Source organism: Lagopus leucura, unplaced genomic scaffold (genome assembly GCF_019238085.1).
Source record: "Lagopus leucura isolate 7727_CA_CO unplaced genomic scaffold, USGS_WTPT01 Super-Scaffold_100002, whole genome shotgun sequence".
Taxonomy (NCBI): domain Eukaryota; kingdom Metazoa; phylum Chordata; class Aves; order Galliformes; family Phasianidae; genus Lagopus; species Lagopus leucura.
In genome coordinates, this window is record NW_024962263.1 from 1,314,274 (window position 1) to 1,334,488 (window position 20,215).

A 20,215-nucleotide genomic window follows, 5' to 3' on the forward strand; every position below is an offset into this window, starting at 1 on the left:
TTGGTTTCTCTGTCACTCCAGATTTCAAAATTCATCTGTTTGTTCTTTGTTTCTGTGGTCCTCGGTGAACAAGGATAGGAGCATTTAGCAAAAGCAAATTAGTACCAGAACTTCAATTTCTTGGAAAATAAGCAGGTGTCAGTGGTTAATAAACAATGTTACTACACTGTGCTATTTGATTTTAAAGTCTGCCTAAAGCATCTAGATGATGCAGGTCCACTGTGCTTTTGTGTCTTTTAACAATGAAAAGAATGTTATATCAAGTTCCCTGAACACTGAAAAACAAAGTAAAGGAGCATGCCAATTATTTGCACACACACCTATGAGAAAGTCAGAAAGTTGTTTTGTTGTGTTTTTTTTTTTTGAAGACTTGAAACCCAAGTGCAATATATGAAATCCTTAATATCACCAATGGATGCCAAGTAGGTTAACCCTGGTAAGACTGGACTGCTCCCTTGTGGCACCACACATGGGTGAACTCTGATACAGCTCCCCAGCTCTCAACTCCAACCAACGCTCATCTCTGGACAGAGCAATCTTGAGCCATTTATCACTTCCCCAGATGCACACTGACAATGCCTTCCTGCTGGAGAGCTACTGACAGCAGCAGAACTTCCTCAAAGATGATGCAGCTCAAAATACCAAGTTCTGAAGACTGAAAATGACTGCCTAAGACTTCGGGACTTTACAGAGCTTCCCTCTTTCTCATTAAGAGCCCTTCAAACTGGTTTACAAACTATGCTGTGCCCAAATCTCAACTGCACACTGACTTTTCCATGAGCTATTATGAAGCTACACAACTGCACTGCTACTTATTGTCCTACAGGTCAGGAGAGGAGGTGCAGGCAACCCCATAAATAGTGATTCTGTTTGTTGAACTAAGTCCATTCAGTAGCAAATTACTAAGTTTTTCCAAATGCAGACCCTCTACATTTAGGTAACCACACATCACATTAAAATTTGCTGAAGGTGTCAACATGTAAACATGAAGACTGTATCCAAAACAGAACTTTACCTACCTCACAGAACTTCAGGTGGACAGACACCGGTTCTATTAAGATGTCAGGTGCTTTTAGAAAAATCACCAAAATGATTTTGTATCTGCTTTAAAAACTACTGCACAGCACGACCAGATGCTGACTAATTTTAAAAAACTGCTTGGAGACATTACCTTCTCCTTACCAGCACAAGGTACCAGCAGGCAGCCTCCCCTTTGCTGTTCAGTGAAATACAAGGGGAAAGAAGAACAATAAATAATATGGATTGTTACAAAACTAGCTATTATTTAATTTTGGAAACAGTTTCATGAGTCAAGAGAAACCAGGCACACGCAGAGAGAAGGAACAGAACCAAAGGCCTCCATACAGTCACCAGTAACTCGCTATGCAGTTTGTTCTCACAGGCTTTTCTGCAGCAGAGAAGCCAGTTCATACTGAGCACAATCATCTCTCTCTATTTTACACCACACTGATGCTGCCTGTAATGAGAAATGATCACTGTTCAAGTAACGAAGTTTAGGATCTTGATGCCTCCAGCTCACCCAATCTGTTCATACTGTTTTTAACTCCAAGGACTTAAAGACACATCTAATTTGCTGAGAAGGAGGCACTGCTCCATTACCAAATACAAGACCAATTTAAAATAAAAGCTTTTCACCAAACTCCAGTGATACTTGAACAGAGCTTCTATAGATCAGCTATGCTTACAGAAGTTGGACATTCCACATTACCAGAGCAACGTGACACACCAAATCGATTTGGCTTTTTGAGAAAGGAAAGAAACCAAATGCTGTTACCAAGCTTTGAACGAGAGACAGTTAAACAGCTTTCAACACCAGCAAAGAGAGTAAATGCTTCCAGTTAGCAAGATCTAGTTCACAGCTGATAAACAACCATTTCAATTTAGTAGCACCTCAGTAGGACCCCTTCTCAGCCCTTCAGTTCCCCACCACATTAGCAGCAGTTACACATTACCAGTCACCAGAATTAACTGGCCCAGGTAATAGGACTGATGGGAGGAAAAAAAAATACCTATCAGGTACTTTAATGTTACCAGTGCATTCAGAATTTGTAGGGGCAATGGATGTAAAGACTCCAGTGTAGAGAAAAACAACCAAAAAAATTTTTTTTTAAATTATAAGGATTGAAAAACACCACCAAATAGATGAAATATGTCTAGTTTACCTCAGTATTTTAAACAACATTATACATTTTATTGTTTAGAAAACATGATGACATTGCAGAAAAATAAAATAAAATTTGTATTTAACAGCACAAACATTTTACATAATGGTATAAAAAGTCTATTGGGAGCCTGGAGGAGGGGGAAAGGGGAACAAAACCAACAAAAAAATTACTACTCTAGAAAAAGTAAAAAGCTAAAACAAATTCCAGAAGTGTAAATCACAAAGTTTTAGCTGTTTCAAATACACAACTGTGTACCTTTCACAATAACAGTCACAACTGAAAGTTTTTATATTACCAGTCCTCCAACAGGCCAGTCTGCAAGATAAACTCAATCATAATAAATTGCAAAATTCATAAGTATGCAATTACTGACTGCTTTTAGATGTTCTAAAAAGCTTTTTTTAAACATCTAACAGTTCATCTTTTATATTCAATTTGTGCTTAATGTTTTTTAGTTCTGACATACTGAAACCCAGCAGCACAGATGGTTTGTGACTATTTATTGCCTTTAAGCATACATTTCTCCTTTTTCCAAAGAATGATGCAACATCAATTTTCCAAGCATACAGCAGTGTGGACAATAACTGCATCTCTTTTTTTGAAGGATATGGCCTCACATGAAAATAGTCCGTCAAAAACTGTTTTTGAGTTTCATACGAGCTGTGATCATACTGTCTGGGATCTACTGCTAGAACACGAAGATCCTCACTCGAGATTTTCTTTATCTCAGTCCTAATACCAACCTTCTGTCGTTTGAAAGGCACCAGCCCTGAATACAAGTCATCTTCTGGATACAGAGCTAGTCCCGTACTCAAGCTTAGTGGCTGCTGGTCCTTATTCTTTTGGTCTTCTGTAACAAAGCATGTATCAGACTGCTTTCTCTTAACGACAGAATCATGCTTTTCACCATTCACTAACAGCAGCTCTTTCTTCTCAGTACGCTCAAGCTGCATCTTCACGCTTGGGTTGCTGTTTTTGGGAGCACTTCTACAACGGAGCAAATGCACAGCAATAGCTGTTAGAGTCATACTTCCAGTGTACACGCCACAACAGTGGATGCACTTGAAAGCTGGAGACTTTAAAATTGTATGTACAGTTGGCATAACGTGATGCCTCTCTTTCAAATGCATTTCATAGGTTTCCTGGCTAATAAACAAACTGAAACAAAATGGACAGGTGAACACTTTGTTGCATCCATTGTTCAATTCTGCTGCCTGAGGTTTCACTTTGATGTAAATGGGGACGAGCGTCCTTGAATTTACTCCAGCGAGCACTGCCAAGTGTACTTCTCTTTCACCAATGTCTTCTTCTGGTAACACTGTACTGAAATCAAAGTGGGGAAACACCAGGTCACCCTGAGCCTCATTACCTAGCTGAAATCCTCTGTTGCTGTAATCTGCATGTAACTGCTTCCTGCCACTGTGTGTAGATTTATTGTGTTCCGCAAGGCTTTTTAAGTCGTGGAAAGTAACTGTGCAAAACAAGCAAGCTAAACCGTGCATCAGGAGGTGTTTCATGAGCTCTTCCTCACAGAGAAAGCATTTACAAGGGAAACATCGGACCGTCTTCTCTGTCATCCACCTCAGAAAGGGTGCACAAGCTGCAAGTTTGTCAGGTTCCTGGGCTTCCTCTACTTTTACTTCACCATGTTTGTGGGCCACCTCCATATGCACCTCATAGACGTTCGATGGAAAGAGCTCATTGCAAACAGGGCAAATCTTCCACTGCTTCGCCTTTCCAAGGGTCTCACTTGTTTCAGAATCAGGTGGGGAAGCTTGTAATGATATACTCTGAGTTGTTAAAACCATTGGAGGAGACGGGGCACTAGCTGGTGACTGAGATAACTGAGTTACTGTCCCAGACTGCATCAGCTGGATAGGCACTTGTGGTGGAGTTCCCACGGTCACTCCACCACCAAGAGGTACAGGCAAAGTAACTGAAACTGGAGCAAGTGTGTAGGTAGGTATTCCATTGAACTGCTTCCCAGTTGGAATCAACTGCCTAAGTATAGAACCTGCAGCCAAAAAAGTCGTGTTTTGAGAAACTGCAGATCTAACCGACTGATTTACTGGGATAACGGCTGGGGCAACAGGTTGATTAAGCTGAAGAAAGCCAGGCCTGACAGGCGGTCTGACAGGAACAACTCCAGACACAGCAGACTGATTAAGCTGTAGAACTCCTGAAGCAACTGTCTGAGCCACGGGAAGGACTGTGGGACCGACGGGTCTGCTCACACTCTCAGCCGAATGGTTAACGGAGAGAACTCCTGGTGCAACTGGCTGATTGACAGGGCTGACAGGCTGAGGAACAGGTAATGCTGCAGCTGCAACTGGACTATTTACAGTACCAACAGACTGATTAACAGGAAAGAGTCCAGGCCTGACTGGTTGATTAACAGGAAGAACTGCAGGGGCCACAGTTCTATTTAGGGTCCCAGCAGAATGGTTCAGAGGAACAGCCCCAGCTGTGACAGGCTGATTAAGAGGAAGCCTGTGAGAAACAATGAGAGGCTGAGAAGGAGACGGCTGAATAGCAACGTTATTCTGACCTACAGGAAGGTGACTGGATACCAGGGTAACATGTGACGGGGTAACAACTGGAGCAGAATTTGGATGTGGAACGCTACAAGAGGCACTTGGAACAGTCAGTGATGCGACTGTATTCTGACCTATTGGCTGCACCACTGTCTGGTTTTGATTATTCTGTGGGAACGCAAGTTGGATACAAGCTGGAGCTGAGATGGAACCTGCTGGGGCCACAGGAGGACCTAAAGATGGAGCGGCTACAGGTACACTTTGGGGAAGCTTTGGAGCAATCTGCATTTGTTTCACAAGTCCTGGTTTCTTAATATGCTCTGAAATTACCGACCGAAGCTTGTTCTCTAGGTCTCTGTGTGTTTCAGCTGTCAAGATGTGATACATTAAAGAATCTTGGCTGTTTGCAGAAACATTGCATTTTTTACAGTAGTTCTCAATAGAATTCTCTTTACTTTCATCAGGTCTCTGGCCAAAATACGTACTTATTAAGTTTTGAAAATGGTTCATCAGCACGTGCTTCTTCATGTTATAATATAACGTGTCGGTGAAGTTACATTTTAGACATGTAAAGTTAATGATGTCACTCCTGAATTGTTTCATGCCATCCAAGATGCTAACTGTATAGTTCTGTATTCTCTTGTTAGACGAATGAAACATTCGGATATGTTTCCCCACTACTTTTGGCTCAGAAGCAAACACACATTTTGGGCAAGGTACTACAAGCTCTTGATCCATTTCATCTTCATGGTAACGGTGCAAATGACTCCTCAATGAAGTAAGTAATTTTGATGAGAACTTGCATAAACTACAGCAGTACGGCTTTGTTCTGTATCTCTGCAAACAAAACAAGAAAATCCACTTAGAAACTTCCAGTTCCTGAAACTTGGATTTCTGTTTGAAGTCTACTCTATCATCTGTCAGCAATAACTTCACGGGATGTATAGCATGTATCCTCACCATTCCACAGAGACCTGCTTATCGCTGAGTAGAGGACTTGAAGATGACATAAAGGAGAAACATTTGTGACTGTTTTGCTCCCCTGTATTTTATCAAAAAGCCTTACGCAGGTTAATTTCTATTCCAATTCACAAAATCCCAATTATGAAGCCATTTAAAGATGGGAATCGCAGAACAGGATGAGAAGAAGTTGTACTCCACTATACCCAGGAGATAAAGTCGAAACAGGTAGGAACAGCAGTCCTCTTAATGCAAAACTATTAAAGCTTTGCTTAGTCAACATGGTCATCTCATATTTATTTGACGAGAAAGGAGAAGTGAGAAGTAAGGAACTTTTTAATTTTGTTTTTCTATGTATTTCAACATCCTACCACTGGCTGAAAAGTACTTCCCCCAGCAAAGTCCTAAAATACTAAACTATTATGTTATTGGAGAGTCAGATCACTAACAGAAAGAGAAAGCAGGAAGAATCCCTTTAATCGTAAAATAGCAATCACCTCATAATCTCAACACACTGGACATCCTATTACACTAACGCCTGTAAGAAATTTCATCTGGCATGCTTATTACAGACCCTTCCCAGAATTACTGCCATAATAAGCCTGTAATAAGCACTTAACAATGATATACTCCCTCAACAGCATTAGTTTTCATATATTCATGAATATCAATTGCTCTTCCTACAAGTGTATACTGTCAGCCATTTCTAGCTATCCACACTTCCTAGGAAGTTACCCCTGACTTCTAGTAATTACACAGCCAGTCACAGCAACATCTAAGCAGCAAGCCTGCACTCCAAGATCTTGTGGAACACGTTTATGAAGTGTCATTTCACCTTACTGACCACTGTCACTTACAAAATCACATCTAAAAGCAACAAGCTGTTCCACTACTGAAGTATCCAGTCTAGCTCTATTACCCACATACATGCCCAGTACACTTAAGAATCGAGAATCTATGCAGTTATTTGTTTTGCCATTTCACATAGCCATGAAGGTATCACCTACTAGCAACACTGAGAATCTATGCAGTTGATAAAGCACAACCAAGAAAATCTAACCTCCAAACTCAAAAGATAAAGACACTGCTTGCCTAAGGCTGTTGAAGCATATGCTGGAGAAGTATCAGCAAGTAATTTTCTGCTCTTACATTCGTCAGGCGTCTGTTCTCAGCTGCTGGTAAACTGCACCGCATCAAGTCAGAATAAGCATCAAACTTGTCTTTGGGAGTACGCTGGGTAGGAAAAAAGCCACCAACACTAGAGAGCTAATGAAGCATGGAGCACTATTAAAAGCACCCCTCCTCTTCTGAAGACATCAGGTGACAAACTGATGTTACTGCCTGTTTTAACTAGCTGTTAATGACTTAGAAAAGCTTATATGCCTTTAAAAAAATTGGACCAATGCACCCCATCACCACCACTTTTCATCTGTATCTCTCCCTCTCAACTTATTTCCTTGTAAATAGAATTACTTTCTATAAACAAAGTTTCCTTGCTGTCAAATATGGATAATATGGAAGTACATGCACTTCTAGTTAGGGCCAGTGAGAATACTACTTCACAACTAAGTGGTCCAAGTGCTGAATTTGCTACTCTGCAGTAAAGATGTTTTTACTTTTTTATACAAACAAGCACTGCAGTATACCACTAAGAACCTGCCCCAGCACCTGCAGACAAGGTCTGGGGTAAACTATGTTTCAAGCCTTTCTCAAGCCTTTTTTTTTTTTTTTTTTAAAGGGAGGTCAAAATTACGAGACTTGAGGTGAAGAAAAATAAGCTTCATATTTCATGTTCTGTTGAAGAAGGAAGAAACCTGAAGTCCCATTACTCAGCTCAAAATAAAAAACTGCTGCAGCAGGACAAATGTGAAAGTTTGGTGGGGCTTTTTGTTGATATTTGGTTGTTTTTTTTTTTCTTGTTGTTTTGTTTTTAAGTGTCTGTGAAAACAGAGTTCTTCCACGCAGACACCTAAGGAGATGACGGGGCCAGCACGTTCTCTACACACACAAGTCTCAGCTGCCTTCAGTTTTTGGAAGTGCTTCTAAAGCCTTCTCCTTCTTAAAGAATAACATCTCAGTTGTAAGCAAGTTTTTGAGAATAGAAATTCTAGACTACTTCAGAAACCTGGCACATCCAGAAGTTCGACCAACACAACACTGAGCTGTACAAACAGAAGTTAAAAAATCTTACCAAAAGCATCTAGGAAAATGTGACTGATTCCATTCCAAACATACTCCAGAATAAAATATAACACTTTGTTTTAGAGTCTCAACATTCTCCACAACCTAGAGACACAACAGCCTCTAAAAGCCAAGTTCTTCTGGAATTACTAAAATCTCTGTAAGAATAATCCCACTGGTAGACACCACAGACTAATTTATCTGGGTAGCTTCTCCAGACTCCTGAATTTTTTGATGCAGCTCAACTTTTTTTCCCTTATTGAAGCAACTTTGGAATAAAACACCTTAAAGGATCAACTTCTTTTCTCTCATGTGTAGGCAGCATGAAGTGAATAATGCAGACCAAAGAAACAAAGTTGTACGAAGAAAAGACAGGTACAAGTTCTGTAAACAGAAGACACAGCTTGGCAAATGGGATCAACATCAAATCTTAAACCTACAGATCCAAGTTTAGGAAAGAAAAACTAGAAGACAATCCTAAGTGCTGGAGAGATCACCTTCTACCAAATGGGCCTGGGTAAGTCTGAATGGCATTTGGTCAGCCTGTATGTTGAGGGCTTTGTTAATAATTGCAACTCTGTACCTGTGGCCTCCATTCCAGTTTTAAAAACGGTTGATGCAGATGAACTTCAGTCAAGCCACCACAAAACTATTCTAAGTCACTATTTACCAGGATGAAAAGAGGATGTCTACTGCTATTTACAAGCTGCTGAGGGCCTTCCTCATACAAACAGCCAGGAACCTTGAGACTTCAGCAAGACTCAGAAAAGACTACCTTTATTTTTGTGGGTATACTCCTGTGCTTTACTTACTGCTTTCTAATATTTCATATTCCAGCAAGTTTCTGAGATACTTTGTTTTGACCATCTCAGCCCTGTCTTTTATGCAGATTCTCGATCCACACAAAGTCCACCTATACATAAAGTAAAACACACTGTCTAATGAAAATTAGACACACAGCTAATGAAAATCTCAACTAAACCTACATTTATCTGTCCAGTCACATTTTCATTATTCTGTTTTTAAAAAAGTATATTATATAAAAAAGCATGTCGCAACTTCATATAATGTGAGGCTACCGTTGTAGAAAACTGGCATGACACATGAAATACTGATGTTCAGGACTTAAACACTCCAAACAGCATATAGAATTGTCCTTACAACCTGCAGCATTACAGAAAAAACAGGCAATGGAAGATGATTCCTTAAACACTACTTAGAGAATAAATACTAGAGCTGATATATTTTAGTTTTAGCAGGTCTTCTGCAATCAGTAATGTTCAGCAATTCCACATGCACATCCACTCAATTTCAAAGGCACATACCTTCCTCTTGCCCACAGACTCCCAAGGAGAGACATCACTCCACGAAGTGTTGCAGAAGTATTTTTCACCTGGGTCGAAACTTTTAAGATTCTAAAATCAAAATAAAGCACACAAGAAATAACCTGCTTTGGTAGGTACAACTTGGTCTCAATTCAAAAACAAGGAACAAGAAAACAAGATGAATGGAAGTTCATGCAGCACTAATATAGAGGTTTCAAAACTCATTTCAAAGAAATTATTGCTGACTCCTGTTTGATTTATTTTACCTCATTTACTAGCTGATAACTGCCTCATGTAACACAGGCATTCTGAACACTCTACTGTTACTCAAAACAAGGAAATTGAAGTGTTTACACTTTATTTCCGTTGCTTCTAGCCAAGTTCACAGCGAACACAGATCTTTTCTGCTTCTACCTTCCTCCTCCTTAATCTGTAGTATTTCAGCATCTATTTCCATGTATTTACTTACCATAATTGCTTACTTTGTAGCAGGTATTTCAGTGTTAATTCATGCTATTATTACGCTTTTAACTTGCAAAGACATTTGAGAGACCTATTTCAAAAGAGTAGCAGTATTTTCTGAAGTTTAAAAGCAGCATTACAGCATCACCACTGCGCCTGCAACAACCACATCAGAGTAAGCTCTCCTTAGAGCATTCCTCTAATCAACTCTATCACAACAACCTGAGTGCAGTGAAGAGTTCCCCTCCGTTTTCATGGCAAGGAAATAAAGAAAACTGCTGATTGCTATGCCTTTCCCAAGACCCTAGGTCAGCTTCAGCAGTACACCAGTGTCTTAGAACGCAGACCACAAATCCAGGCTTAACCTACAGAAAATTAACGTATTTCTCACCTCACCTTCCCTTCCAGTTCACACTTACTAAGATGCTTAGAAAGAGCATTATGTTTTCAAACACACACCAAAACCCACTGGAGCAACAGGAGCAGGTAATAAAGGCTATTTATGGTTAGCTCACCTTCAAGAGATGCTGAATTTATACATCTTCATAGTCTGAAGTTAAAAAAAAAAAATGTAGCATTTACAAGCAAAACAGAACACATGGCCAACAAGAAGAGAAGAAAGGAGACTCAGAAGCAGGTCAACAAGGCTACTTGATGCAGGCTGTGTGTGCTAGGCTCCTGCCTGCACTGCACTCACGTGAGCACCATTATCTACGCAACAGAGAAGGAAGCATGCTAGTGGTAATATATCAACAACATTAAGTTTAGGAAGCGCATTCAAATGTACAGTAAGCTTTCTAGCTTCTGCAGCCTGCACGTCTCCACAGGGAAAATTCTGCAGTTCTCAAGGCAGCAATGAACAAAGCCCTGCCACTTACTGCTGCACAAGTCCCTCTACTCATCCTTACACAAACGCTCCGAGAAGCACACAACTTTTCTCTTACTCTGGGGGTAACTGCTCTTTGCAATTCCACAGCCTTATAGGACACAGTGTTTTTCTTGTAAGTGCTTGCTACAGAAAATAAAGAGACAACTTCACAAAGCATTCAGTTGAAAACACTGGAATGCATTTCATAGAGTGGACAGGAAAGCTGAAACATGTTTTACTTTTGGTTTGAGCGTTCTCCATTAAGAAAGGCTCCTAGGATTGAATGCCAGACTCATACAACCCCAATGCACGTGCAAGTCGGCCTAGGCCTTTTTGCTGGAATGTCCATCTCGTACAGAGAAATTCTTACACTGGAATAGGCTTGACATCCCAGAAGCAACACGTTACACTCTTTCCAGATTTATTTCAAGAGGGGAAAAGGATAAACAAGGGAGTAAAACTAAACTGAGAAGCGTGATTAATCAAGTACCTCAAGGTGAATAAAAAAACATTTTTGAAGAGAAAAACATTTCAAACCTGAGAATTGCTTTCTTCCCCCTATCATAACTTTTCCAGAACAGATCAAAGTGCCCAGAGTTTAAATGAAGGCTTATACAGGAGGCCACACAGTATGCTAAAGCTAGAAAGATTTACCCGAAGGAAATCCTCTGACACTGCAGTTTAAGTTACTTTGACATTCAAACATAGTTTAACACAGAAGGCAGATGTTTGCTTCCTAGTGAAGAACAATTAAGAACTTTTAGCCAACAAATAATCCTTCTCTCTGGTCAATCTACCAAGAGTTACCATGTTGTACATGAACATTCCTTCATTTTCCTCAAGCTATCATCCATTATCATGTCTTACTCAGAGCGTTTAAGACCAAATTTTAAGACAGACAAGAAGCCAAGCCTGTATCATGTCACTTCATACCATTTCCTCAATTGTTCTCTCTTCTCAAAAGCACAAAGTCCAGAAATCCACCTTAATATTCAAAGGAGAAAAAAACACCTTAAGCTACTTCTCTATTAAGACAAACATCCCTTCTGTAAGAAAAAAGAGTCACACCAAATAAACAGCCCTAGATTGTCTGGAAAAAATAGATTTTAAGTTATGAACATGGCTGAAGGAGAACTACTTGATATTTTTGGGCCCATATTTCAGTGTTTTCCAGAATGTAAACTTGCACACAACTGTTTTGTGTCAAAGCATCAAGACAGATGAGTTTTTGAAGGGTTATTTACAAAATACAGCACAATAAAAAGAAATAAAAACACCAGGCAAATATACTTTCTGAGCTCTTACGTTCACTTACACGTAGCACTGCTCAACTGCAACAACCAAGAATGTTCCAGATTTAGATATGCACGCAGGCCTTAAGTGCTTCTTCAAACCATTTACTTACACATGCTCCAAGAACACCCCAAGAGACAACAACACCCCTAGAATGAGTGATTGCAGTACCATCACACAGAATTAACCCCAGCCCTTGGCTACAGTCAGTGTCAAGTCATGAACAGGCCAGAGCCAGAAAAGCTTGTGCTCTGTAACCAAGTTGCTACCTTTATCCTTTTTCCCACTGCTGGGGGAAAAAGTATTTAAAAAAAAAGCCTCACTTCCATCTGCCAAATGATGTTTGAGTGTCCCTGGCTCACCGTACAGTACTTTCTCCAATAAGTGGTAACAACAGTACTACGCTCACTTTGCCTCAGCATACTTGCATATGCTTTTAAAAATACAGAACTGAACCACAATTCAGCAAGTCAAGTTTGATATTTTTTCCTGGAGACAAGTTTTAAAAGCCTGCAAAAGATTTGGATATAATTTTTAGAAATTACATTTATTTGTATATCCTTCAGAGGTTTCCTCTTGAACCTACTCAAAGCAATTGAGCTCCATTATATCAAGTCTTCCACTGTTTGTAATTTCAAAAGAACAAAATTACTATGTAACATACAAACAGCGTTTCATATACAAATACACAACACACATCATATATACATACTGTATGTTGTACATATGTATGTTATGTATAATACATTAGCACATACATAATATACGAGCAGCTGACTAAAGGAGCATTTTACTGAAGTTGTACCATTTCTTATTGGTGCAGTTATTACAAGCAGAGAACACACAGCACCACCTGTAACATATTTTGTTGGGAAACAAAGCTTCTTTCAACATCATGTACCAAAAATCTAGGTTCCACTTCTAGCATTTAGGCACTCCGACTTCAGTGATCCTTCAACTAAAGAAGCCACTTTCTCCTCTTTACCTCATCATAAAGACCTAGGCCAGAAGAACATCACATATACAATAAACAAAGTATTTTTTAAAGGTTTTCTTCCAGCCCGCTTTACGTTACTCGAAATACTTTACCTTCAACAATTCCCTGCAGCTGTCGAGCCCAAGTTCCACAAGAATGCCTTTCACCCTTTTGCGAGCCTTCCTGATATTATCAAGATTTTGAACAGGAATTTGAAACATTTTGCACTTTTCCTGAAAAGGAAGTTAAAAAATGGTGTCATAATTGAATGCAGGCACTTCACGTTTAACAGTATTAAAAAATAAAATGTCAAAAATACACTGGATAAATAACAGCAAAAGCCTTAAACCAATTACTTGTATGATCAGTCAGTAGATCACTTCCTTCCTCCTAAGGAACAAAGTTGGGTGGAGCCCCTTGGTTTCTTCTATCTAAACAAACAAGTCTCTGTTGTCATCTCTCTGCATGTTTAGATGGCAGCTATGGTGTACAAAACTTGGTGGTTTTGCAGGTGAAAGTGAATATAAGAATTTCACTCTTTTAGGAAAGGGGATTATCAGCACCTTTTGCCTTGAACATCACAGTGCCAAGGTGAAACAATAAACCAAATTATAAAGAGAGGCATCTCATGTGTATGCTTTAAATACAACTGCTAGTTAAACCCAGGTTTCTCTTCCCCCTCCCCCCGTGGATGGACAGCTGCTTCCATAAAGCACAAAGTAGGCTTCTAGAGTAATTAACAACCACAGCTGTATGACACCGATTGCTAAATTTGCTGGAAAGGGACAAGTATTTGAAACATGTATATTTTTTGGTGTCCTCTTCTGAAGTCCAAGTTTCTTTATCACCCTGAACTAGACAAGAATTTGAATTTACACCCTATTCCACTCCCTCCTAAAAGCTAGCTGGAGATGAACAGATGAAACACCTCATTCAGATCAGATCACAAGACAGAATATCTGCTGGTGGTCACCCATTTAAGGGTCGATGCACAATGTGCCTGTCTGTCTAGAACTGGCACGGCCAACCTACAGTCAGCAGTGCAGCCACCTCCTGCCCTGCACGATCATGACAGCAGCTCTTTGTGGCCCAGCCCAGCCCTGGGCACACATCCATTACTCAGCAACAACCAAACTTCAGTGTGATATTAATTCTGCCACAGGGCACAGTGCAGAGTATAACTTCAATTATGGTGAATAATTGTATGCATCTTGATACACTGGCTAAGCACGTGAACAGCTTTCCAATTTGATAGAGGAATTTTAGAATAGGTTTTGAGATTGCTGGAAAAATAATTTTTGGTGTATTTCCAACTCCATTCTCAGTCAACAAGTACCTGCAAGACTTCAAACGGAACGTACAGAGCTGTGATCAGACATTCAACTCCCTAAGAAATCTGACCGTCTCTTGACTAGACTTTTACGAGCCCTATCTTACCAAAGAAAAATATCCCATGCTTCACAGCCACACCCTATTCATGTCACTCCTTTTTGACCCTGTGTGCATTTGTGAGCAACTATTCTCATGTGTGAAGTACAACAACAGTGCATTTCATCAAAAATCTGACAAACACCTTGAGAACTCACTAACAATTGCAATCACTTCCACCAAATCAACCACTGATGCATTAGTTTCACACAGACAAGGTCGAATATCCCACTAGCTCTATGCTTCTGCTGTTCTTTGTAAAAATACTGTAATAAAAATATTCAAGTACAAAAAGTTTGTCGCGTTAACTACGCTGTTTGATGCATGGCCCAAACAATTCCTCTTCCGTCAGTGCAGCCCAGGCAAGCTGAAAGTTTGGACAGCCATGTTCTAGAACATGCCAGCACCAAGGGTCCACTGCATCCCCAGCAGCTGGGCTGCTGTCTCTACCCAGGCAGCTGTGTTAAGAGGCCACCAGTTGTATAACTCCAGCTCCTGCTACAAACACAGGCCACCTTTACAGACTGCTCTAGAAGTAGCTGTATTTATCACCTCCTTGGGTCACAGGGAAACGCAGTTTATTCTCAAATGTCTAAAATCTGCAAAACTTCAATAGGCACAAAGTGTTATGAAACAACCCCACGCTGAAAAAGGTTAATGAAAGCCTCAGAGCTATTTCTTCTTTAACAGTTCCCTGAAGACACGTTTAAGAAACAGCAGAGTTCCATTTCCAAACAATTCAACCACCCAGGACACAGGGTCATAGGCAAAAATATCCAAACCAGTACTTGAGTCTCGGTGGTCCTGAGCATCCTGAAAAGTTACTTCTCAACAAGTAGAAAGATATTCATTATGTTCACTGTTAAAAGGATATCTTTACTCTTTAAATAGATTATAAAAATAAAAGCCTCCCACAGAAGGCTGAAGTCTTAGCAACAGCAAAAAAAAAAAAAAAAAAAAAATCAAATTTCCCAATTTATGCCAATATTTTTTTTCCTTGAATGATAATTTACGTTCAAAATATACAATTCATATAATTAAAAGTTTATATTTATATAATTAAAAGTAATAATTGAAATTATTATAAACAAAAGTCAAAGAACTCACATGCTATTCTCCTCTTCTTCTCCCCACAAAGGAAAGGTGTGTAAAGAAAAATGGAGAGGGAGCCCCATTGGACAGATGCTAGTCTTGTTTTCTAATCTTTTTTATTGACAAGAAGTTTGGAAGACATTGTGATACCACCAGTGGCGTGGGTCAGAACCTACAAAGAAAGAAATAAACCACATTATCTAGTCAGGCATTCTACCATCAAAATCCAGGAAGTAAAATAAAGACTTAAAGTCCTCTTCTTAAACCAAAGCCAACTTGGATTTGCCATCTCCAGTTAACGCTTTATTGCCAGTTTCTCCCTGAGGGCAGGTCATAGCACCAACCTCAAGATCCACTTCAGACAACAGAGCTGACGGGACGCCAGCTCAGCTCAGTCAGAGGGAGCTGTGGCTCCATACTGTAAGCTTCTGGAAACAGCTCCTTCATCTCAGTCCTTTAACTTACTACTGTTGAAGGTGAAGCAGACATTTTCTGACACAAGCCTTAGTACAGAAAAGTAATACACAGTACATTACACACATCTATCTCAGCTTTTTGTTCTTTTTTTTTTTTTTTCTCTCTTTTGAAGACCAGCAAACTGTCTGAAATAGAAGTCATCATCTAGAAGAAAGACAAAGTAACAACAATGAATTTTGGGTATAGAGGACTTATTTTCCAGTTTTCAAGTAGTTGATATTCAATCCAGTGAGACAGAAGCCTCTGTACCACGTACAAGGTTATTCAGCTGGTCTTTATACACACTGCTTAGCAATAAGAGTTTAAGTTATCCACGAAACACACCAACACACTAGCATGATGGCCATGAAATTTCAACTTCCTGAGCTCAAACCTTTTAATACCCAGATTACTATATAGTTTATTATCCATACTCGTTTTATACTCATTTCTTTTGTGATCTGAACATTCTTCAAACCTTAGCATGCACACAGTTTCTATGCACATCGCAGTCAACTTTTCATTGGTTTGCATGCCGTTCCTAGTGGACAAAATTCAACACGAAAGCAGTAAAATTAAATCCGAGCTACTTTTGATCAACCATGTTACTGAAAGTAAGTTTATTTCTAATAACTTTCAATTGAGGTTTCTATAAGCTTGGTAACACACCAAGTTTACACAGAGCACACTGCACAAGGGAAACCCCCAAGAAGTTAACAGCATGATAAAGGAATCCTTGCGGCAGCTGATGTCCCGATCCCAACTCATTTCATACAAACAGTTCTAAACAGGCCATTCAGACACTGCTCAGGCATTTCATCCACCAGTGTATTCCGACATCCAGTGTACAAATAGGTACAACTCCATTACGATGCACACAATTGGAAGTGTTACACAACACTCACGGTTCCCTTCAGTTCTGTATTTCTTATACTCACAAATAAGATAGAACTACATTCAGCCTTCCAACAGAGATCACTACTGCAGCTCTTCCCCTTCCAGCAGCACCAAGTATTTTAATACTAACAAAGTAACTGTGCGGACAGCAGTCTTATCTGGTCATTCACGAAGTAATTTTGCTTGTTTCGCATTAAAAAGAAGTGGAAATGTCTGCATTTCAACTCTTTGAAGTGGTAAGTCACCACAAAAAACGGAAGCTCCCACTTGCCTTCCTTTTACACCTATTTCTTAGAACAATTCTCACTCTCAGTGGCAGAGACCTCTGGACAAATCAGAGCCAGGGTATCCAGCGCCTTGCCTATTCATGTCTTCAAAACCTGCATGGACAGATTTAACATCTCTGGGAAACCTGTGCCAATTAACACAGCAAGTTTTTCCCCTTCTATCATTCAGTACCATTTTAGCTTGTATTCATGTGGAAGCAAGACAACTGCAATCCAATCAAATACGGAGTTGGAATAGAGCTGGAGCAACAACCTTCCATATGCATGCATCCCCACCACAATGTGAAACATTGTGACAATCTGAAACATGAGAAGTTACTAGAAAACTAATGAGGACAGATAGAAACCCTGTTAGAAAATCCAGAGAGGAAAAGGTTGCAGTATGGCCCTTTTCAGACACCAGGATCTGCACAGAAACTGATACACAAACCTGTTGTCAGGACACTGGCACTCAGTAGTCTGAAGGACTGCTTACAACAGCAGGATTTCGACACACCTGCAGAACTTTTTATAATATCTGCGTTGGAAATTCAATCAACTTTAGTATTTGTACTTCCTCATCTAATAAGCTGCTTAATGAGCAACTCTGGGAGAAAATTTTGAAGGTTTTTTGTTGTTTTGTAAATGAAGACTGTTTGAGGGTATTTGGGTTGCAAGTATTTTAAAAGGTTTATTTGCCAACTTGTATTTCAGTGATTTTCAGAGTTGACAAATAGTAATACAGAATTCTTAACTTTCATTTGAATAAATTCATTTAAAGTTGGTAAGTCAATTTCATTAAGAAAACAATAAAATAACTTCCCAAAAATTAAACGGCAATAAGCAATAACAACTAATGCTCAAAATCTGAAGAACAAACATAAAAACGCAGCTAGGAAGACAAGCACACCAAGAAACTGCCTAGAGGAATTTGAGAGCAGCCTGGGCATGGTTTTACTTCCATCAATTTTGCTTCAGCCACGTACCACTCTAGGAGGTATACAAGCCCTCAGAGAAATCATTTATCTGCTCTAACATCTCACATGTTGGGCAGATGGCTCCATTCCCTGGACATTTATCCATTGCCTCCTGAAATAGAAGATATTTATGGCAATCCCAGATACAAGCAGAGACAAAGAATTCATCGAGAGCGACCCAGCAAAGGACTCAGGTGTCCTGATAGGTAAAGGTTTGACACGAGCCAGCAGCATACTCTTACAACCTAGAAGGCCAACAGTATCCTAAGCTGCATCAAAAGAGGGGTCACCAGCAGGAAGGTGACTGTCCCCTCTACTCTGCCCTTAAGTGGCTTCACCTACTGTATATGTCCAAGCTTGAGGCCCACAGTACAGGAGGGATGTGGAGCTGTTAAAGCAGGCCCAGAGGAGAGCCACTAAGATGATCAGAGGGCTGGAGCACCTCCTCGATGAGGAAAGGTTGAGGGAGTTGGGCTTATTTAGCTTGGAGAAGAGAAGGCTTCTTTACTGTAGCCTTGCAGAACTTCAAGAAAGCTTACAAGCAGGAAGGGGGACTGACTTCTTACATAGTGTGATAGTGACACGGGAACAGTTTTAAACTAAAAGAGAAGAAAATTAGGTTCCATGTTAGGAAGCAATTTTTTGTTCAGGTGCTCATGAACCACTGGAACAGGATGCAGATGCCTCATATTTGAAGGCATACAAGGTCAGGCTGGATGCAATCCAGGACAGCCTGATCTACTGGGTGGCAACTCTGCCCATAGCAGGAGGTTTCTAAATAGACAATCTTCAAGGTGCACTCCAATCCAAGCCATTCTGTGTTTCCTCAAAATCTGAGATGGCTTTAACCTTATGGAGAAAGGAGTGCTGTGGTTTTGCTTTGCTTTAATAAAACTTCCATTAAGTCACCTGCTATTGTTACGGTTCTTCTTACAGATAACAAAGTCATAAGTAAGAACACTGGTTATTTACTACACACAATTTGTCTGAACACCACTAGAAATCTGCTCTTCTTGTTCAAAATCAAACAGAAGATTTATTGAAAAGAGTATTAAGATTTTCAGAATATAGATTGGAGATCCCAAGAGTCACCCTGTACAAATATTTTATTATAGTTATTTAAAACTTTAAGGAGTTGAGTGCATCTTTGATTACAGAAGACATTCAAAGAAATCAACCTCCAACACAACATTACATATCACAGCTGGTGGAGAGTTGTATGTAACTTTTCTAGTACAAAACTGAGCTGCTGCAGCAGGAGTCAAACGCTTATAGTGCTCTGCTTCTCATTTTGCACGCATGCTATTAACATGGACATCACAGCTCCGTGGCAATAACACTATTTCAGATACCCATATTGCCTGTTAGTAAGAGTTATCACCCAGAGATCTTGCAGCACAACAAATCAGCTCCTTACATACACGATCACCTGGGCAGACAGAAGTTAGAACAAAACAAAGTCCCAAACAACAGTGTAGGAAACGCCAAACACACGGCATTAGAACCGCAGTGGAAAGCAGTGATTTCTAGCTGCAGATAGCAGACAAACCCGGAAGCCCCTCCTGCGGTCATCCCCACTGCAAGCAGGGCACAGGGAGATGCTCGTGACACGAGCAGCGGCTCGACATCATCGCTCTTCAGTTTCACAAACCGCCGCCGGAGCCTTCCCTCAGTCCCAGCAGCCGCACCGAGACGGAGCTCCCCAAACCCTCAAACCGTTCTACGATCGCAAGACCTTCGCCCCGTTACATCCCCGCTGTCCGTTACCCCGCGACGAGGAGGGAACGGGGCTCCAGCAGCGCGAGCGGACGAGAGAACGAGGCCGCTTCGTTCCGCACCGCCTCCCCCTCGCAGCCGGGCACCGCCGCGTCCGCTCGGCCGCCCCGCGCCTCACGGTGCCGTACGCGCGCCGCCGCCTCAGCCCCGCTGCACTTACCCTCCGGCCTGCAGGGGGAGCCCGCCTCCCCGCCGCCTCGCCGCCGCTCCCGCCGGCCCGGAGCCCCACGCTGCGGTTGGCGGGACCGCACTACAGTCGCCGCAGCCGCGCCGTACCCGGCGCCTCGCGGCTCCTCCTCCTCCGCGACCGGTACCAGCACCACCAGCACGACCGCCACCGACACCACCACTCCCTCCTCCTACTGGCTGCCGCGCTCACTCCGTGCACCGCGAAGGCGGCGGCGACACCGGCATCGCTGGGGCCGCGTGCAGCTCAGCCTCTAAATGCAGCGCCAGGCACCCACCGCCCAGCCTGCGCCCACTCCTCATCCACAGCCAGAAAGAGAAAATGGCGCCCGATTTACCCCAGGAAGTGACG

The 20,215-nt window shown here is 41.1% G+C and overlaps 1 protein-coding gene across 1 annotated transcript; it reads right to left on the bottom strand.

The window, feature by feature from the left end:
• Window positions 1-2,160: 2,160 nt before the first annotated feature.
• Window positions 2,161-19,898, bottom strand: ADNP2 (ADNP homeobox 2). Its single transcript, XM_042869590.1, has 5 exons — window positions 19,838-19,898; window positions 15,321-15,477; window positions 12,899-13,018; window positions 9,187-9,276; window positions 2,161-5,557 (listed from the first exon to the last, which is right to left on the bottom strand). Exons 3-5 carry the CDS (start codon window positions 13,004-13,006, stop codon window positions 2,588-2,590), a joined length of 3,168 nt encoding a protein of 1,055 aa, XP_042725524.1. The 5' UTR covers window positions 13,007-13,018; window positions 15,321-15,477; window positions 19,838-19,898; the 3' UTR covers window positions 2,161-2,587.
• Window positions 19,899-20,215: the final 317 nt, after the last annotated feature.

Coding starts and splice junctions, on each gene's coding strand:
- ADNP2 (XM_042869590.1), bottom strand. CDS start 13,006: ATGTTTCAAATTCCTGTTCAAAATCTTGATAATATCAGGAAGGCTCGC. Junction 9,277..12,898: donor GCTGCAGGGAATTGTTGAAG/GTAAAGTATTTC, acceptor TTTTGATTTTAG/AATCTTAAAAGTTTCGACCC. Junction 5,558..9,186: donor AGTCTGTGGGCAAGAGGAAG/GTATGTGCCTTT, acceptor TTTTGTTTGCAG/AGATACAGAACAAAGCCGTA.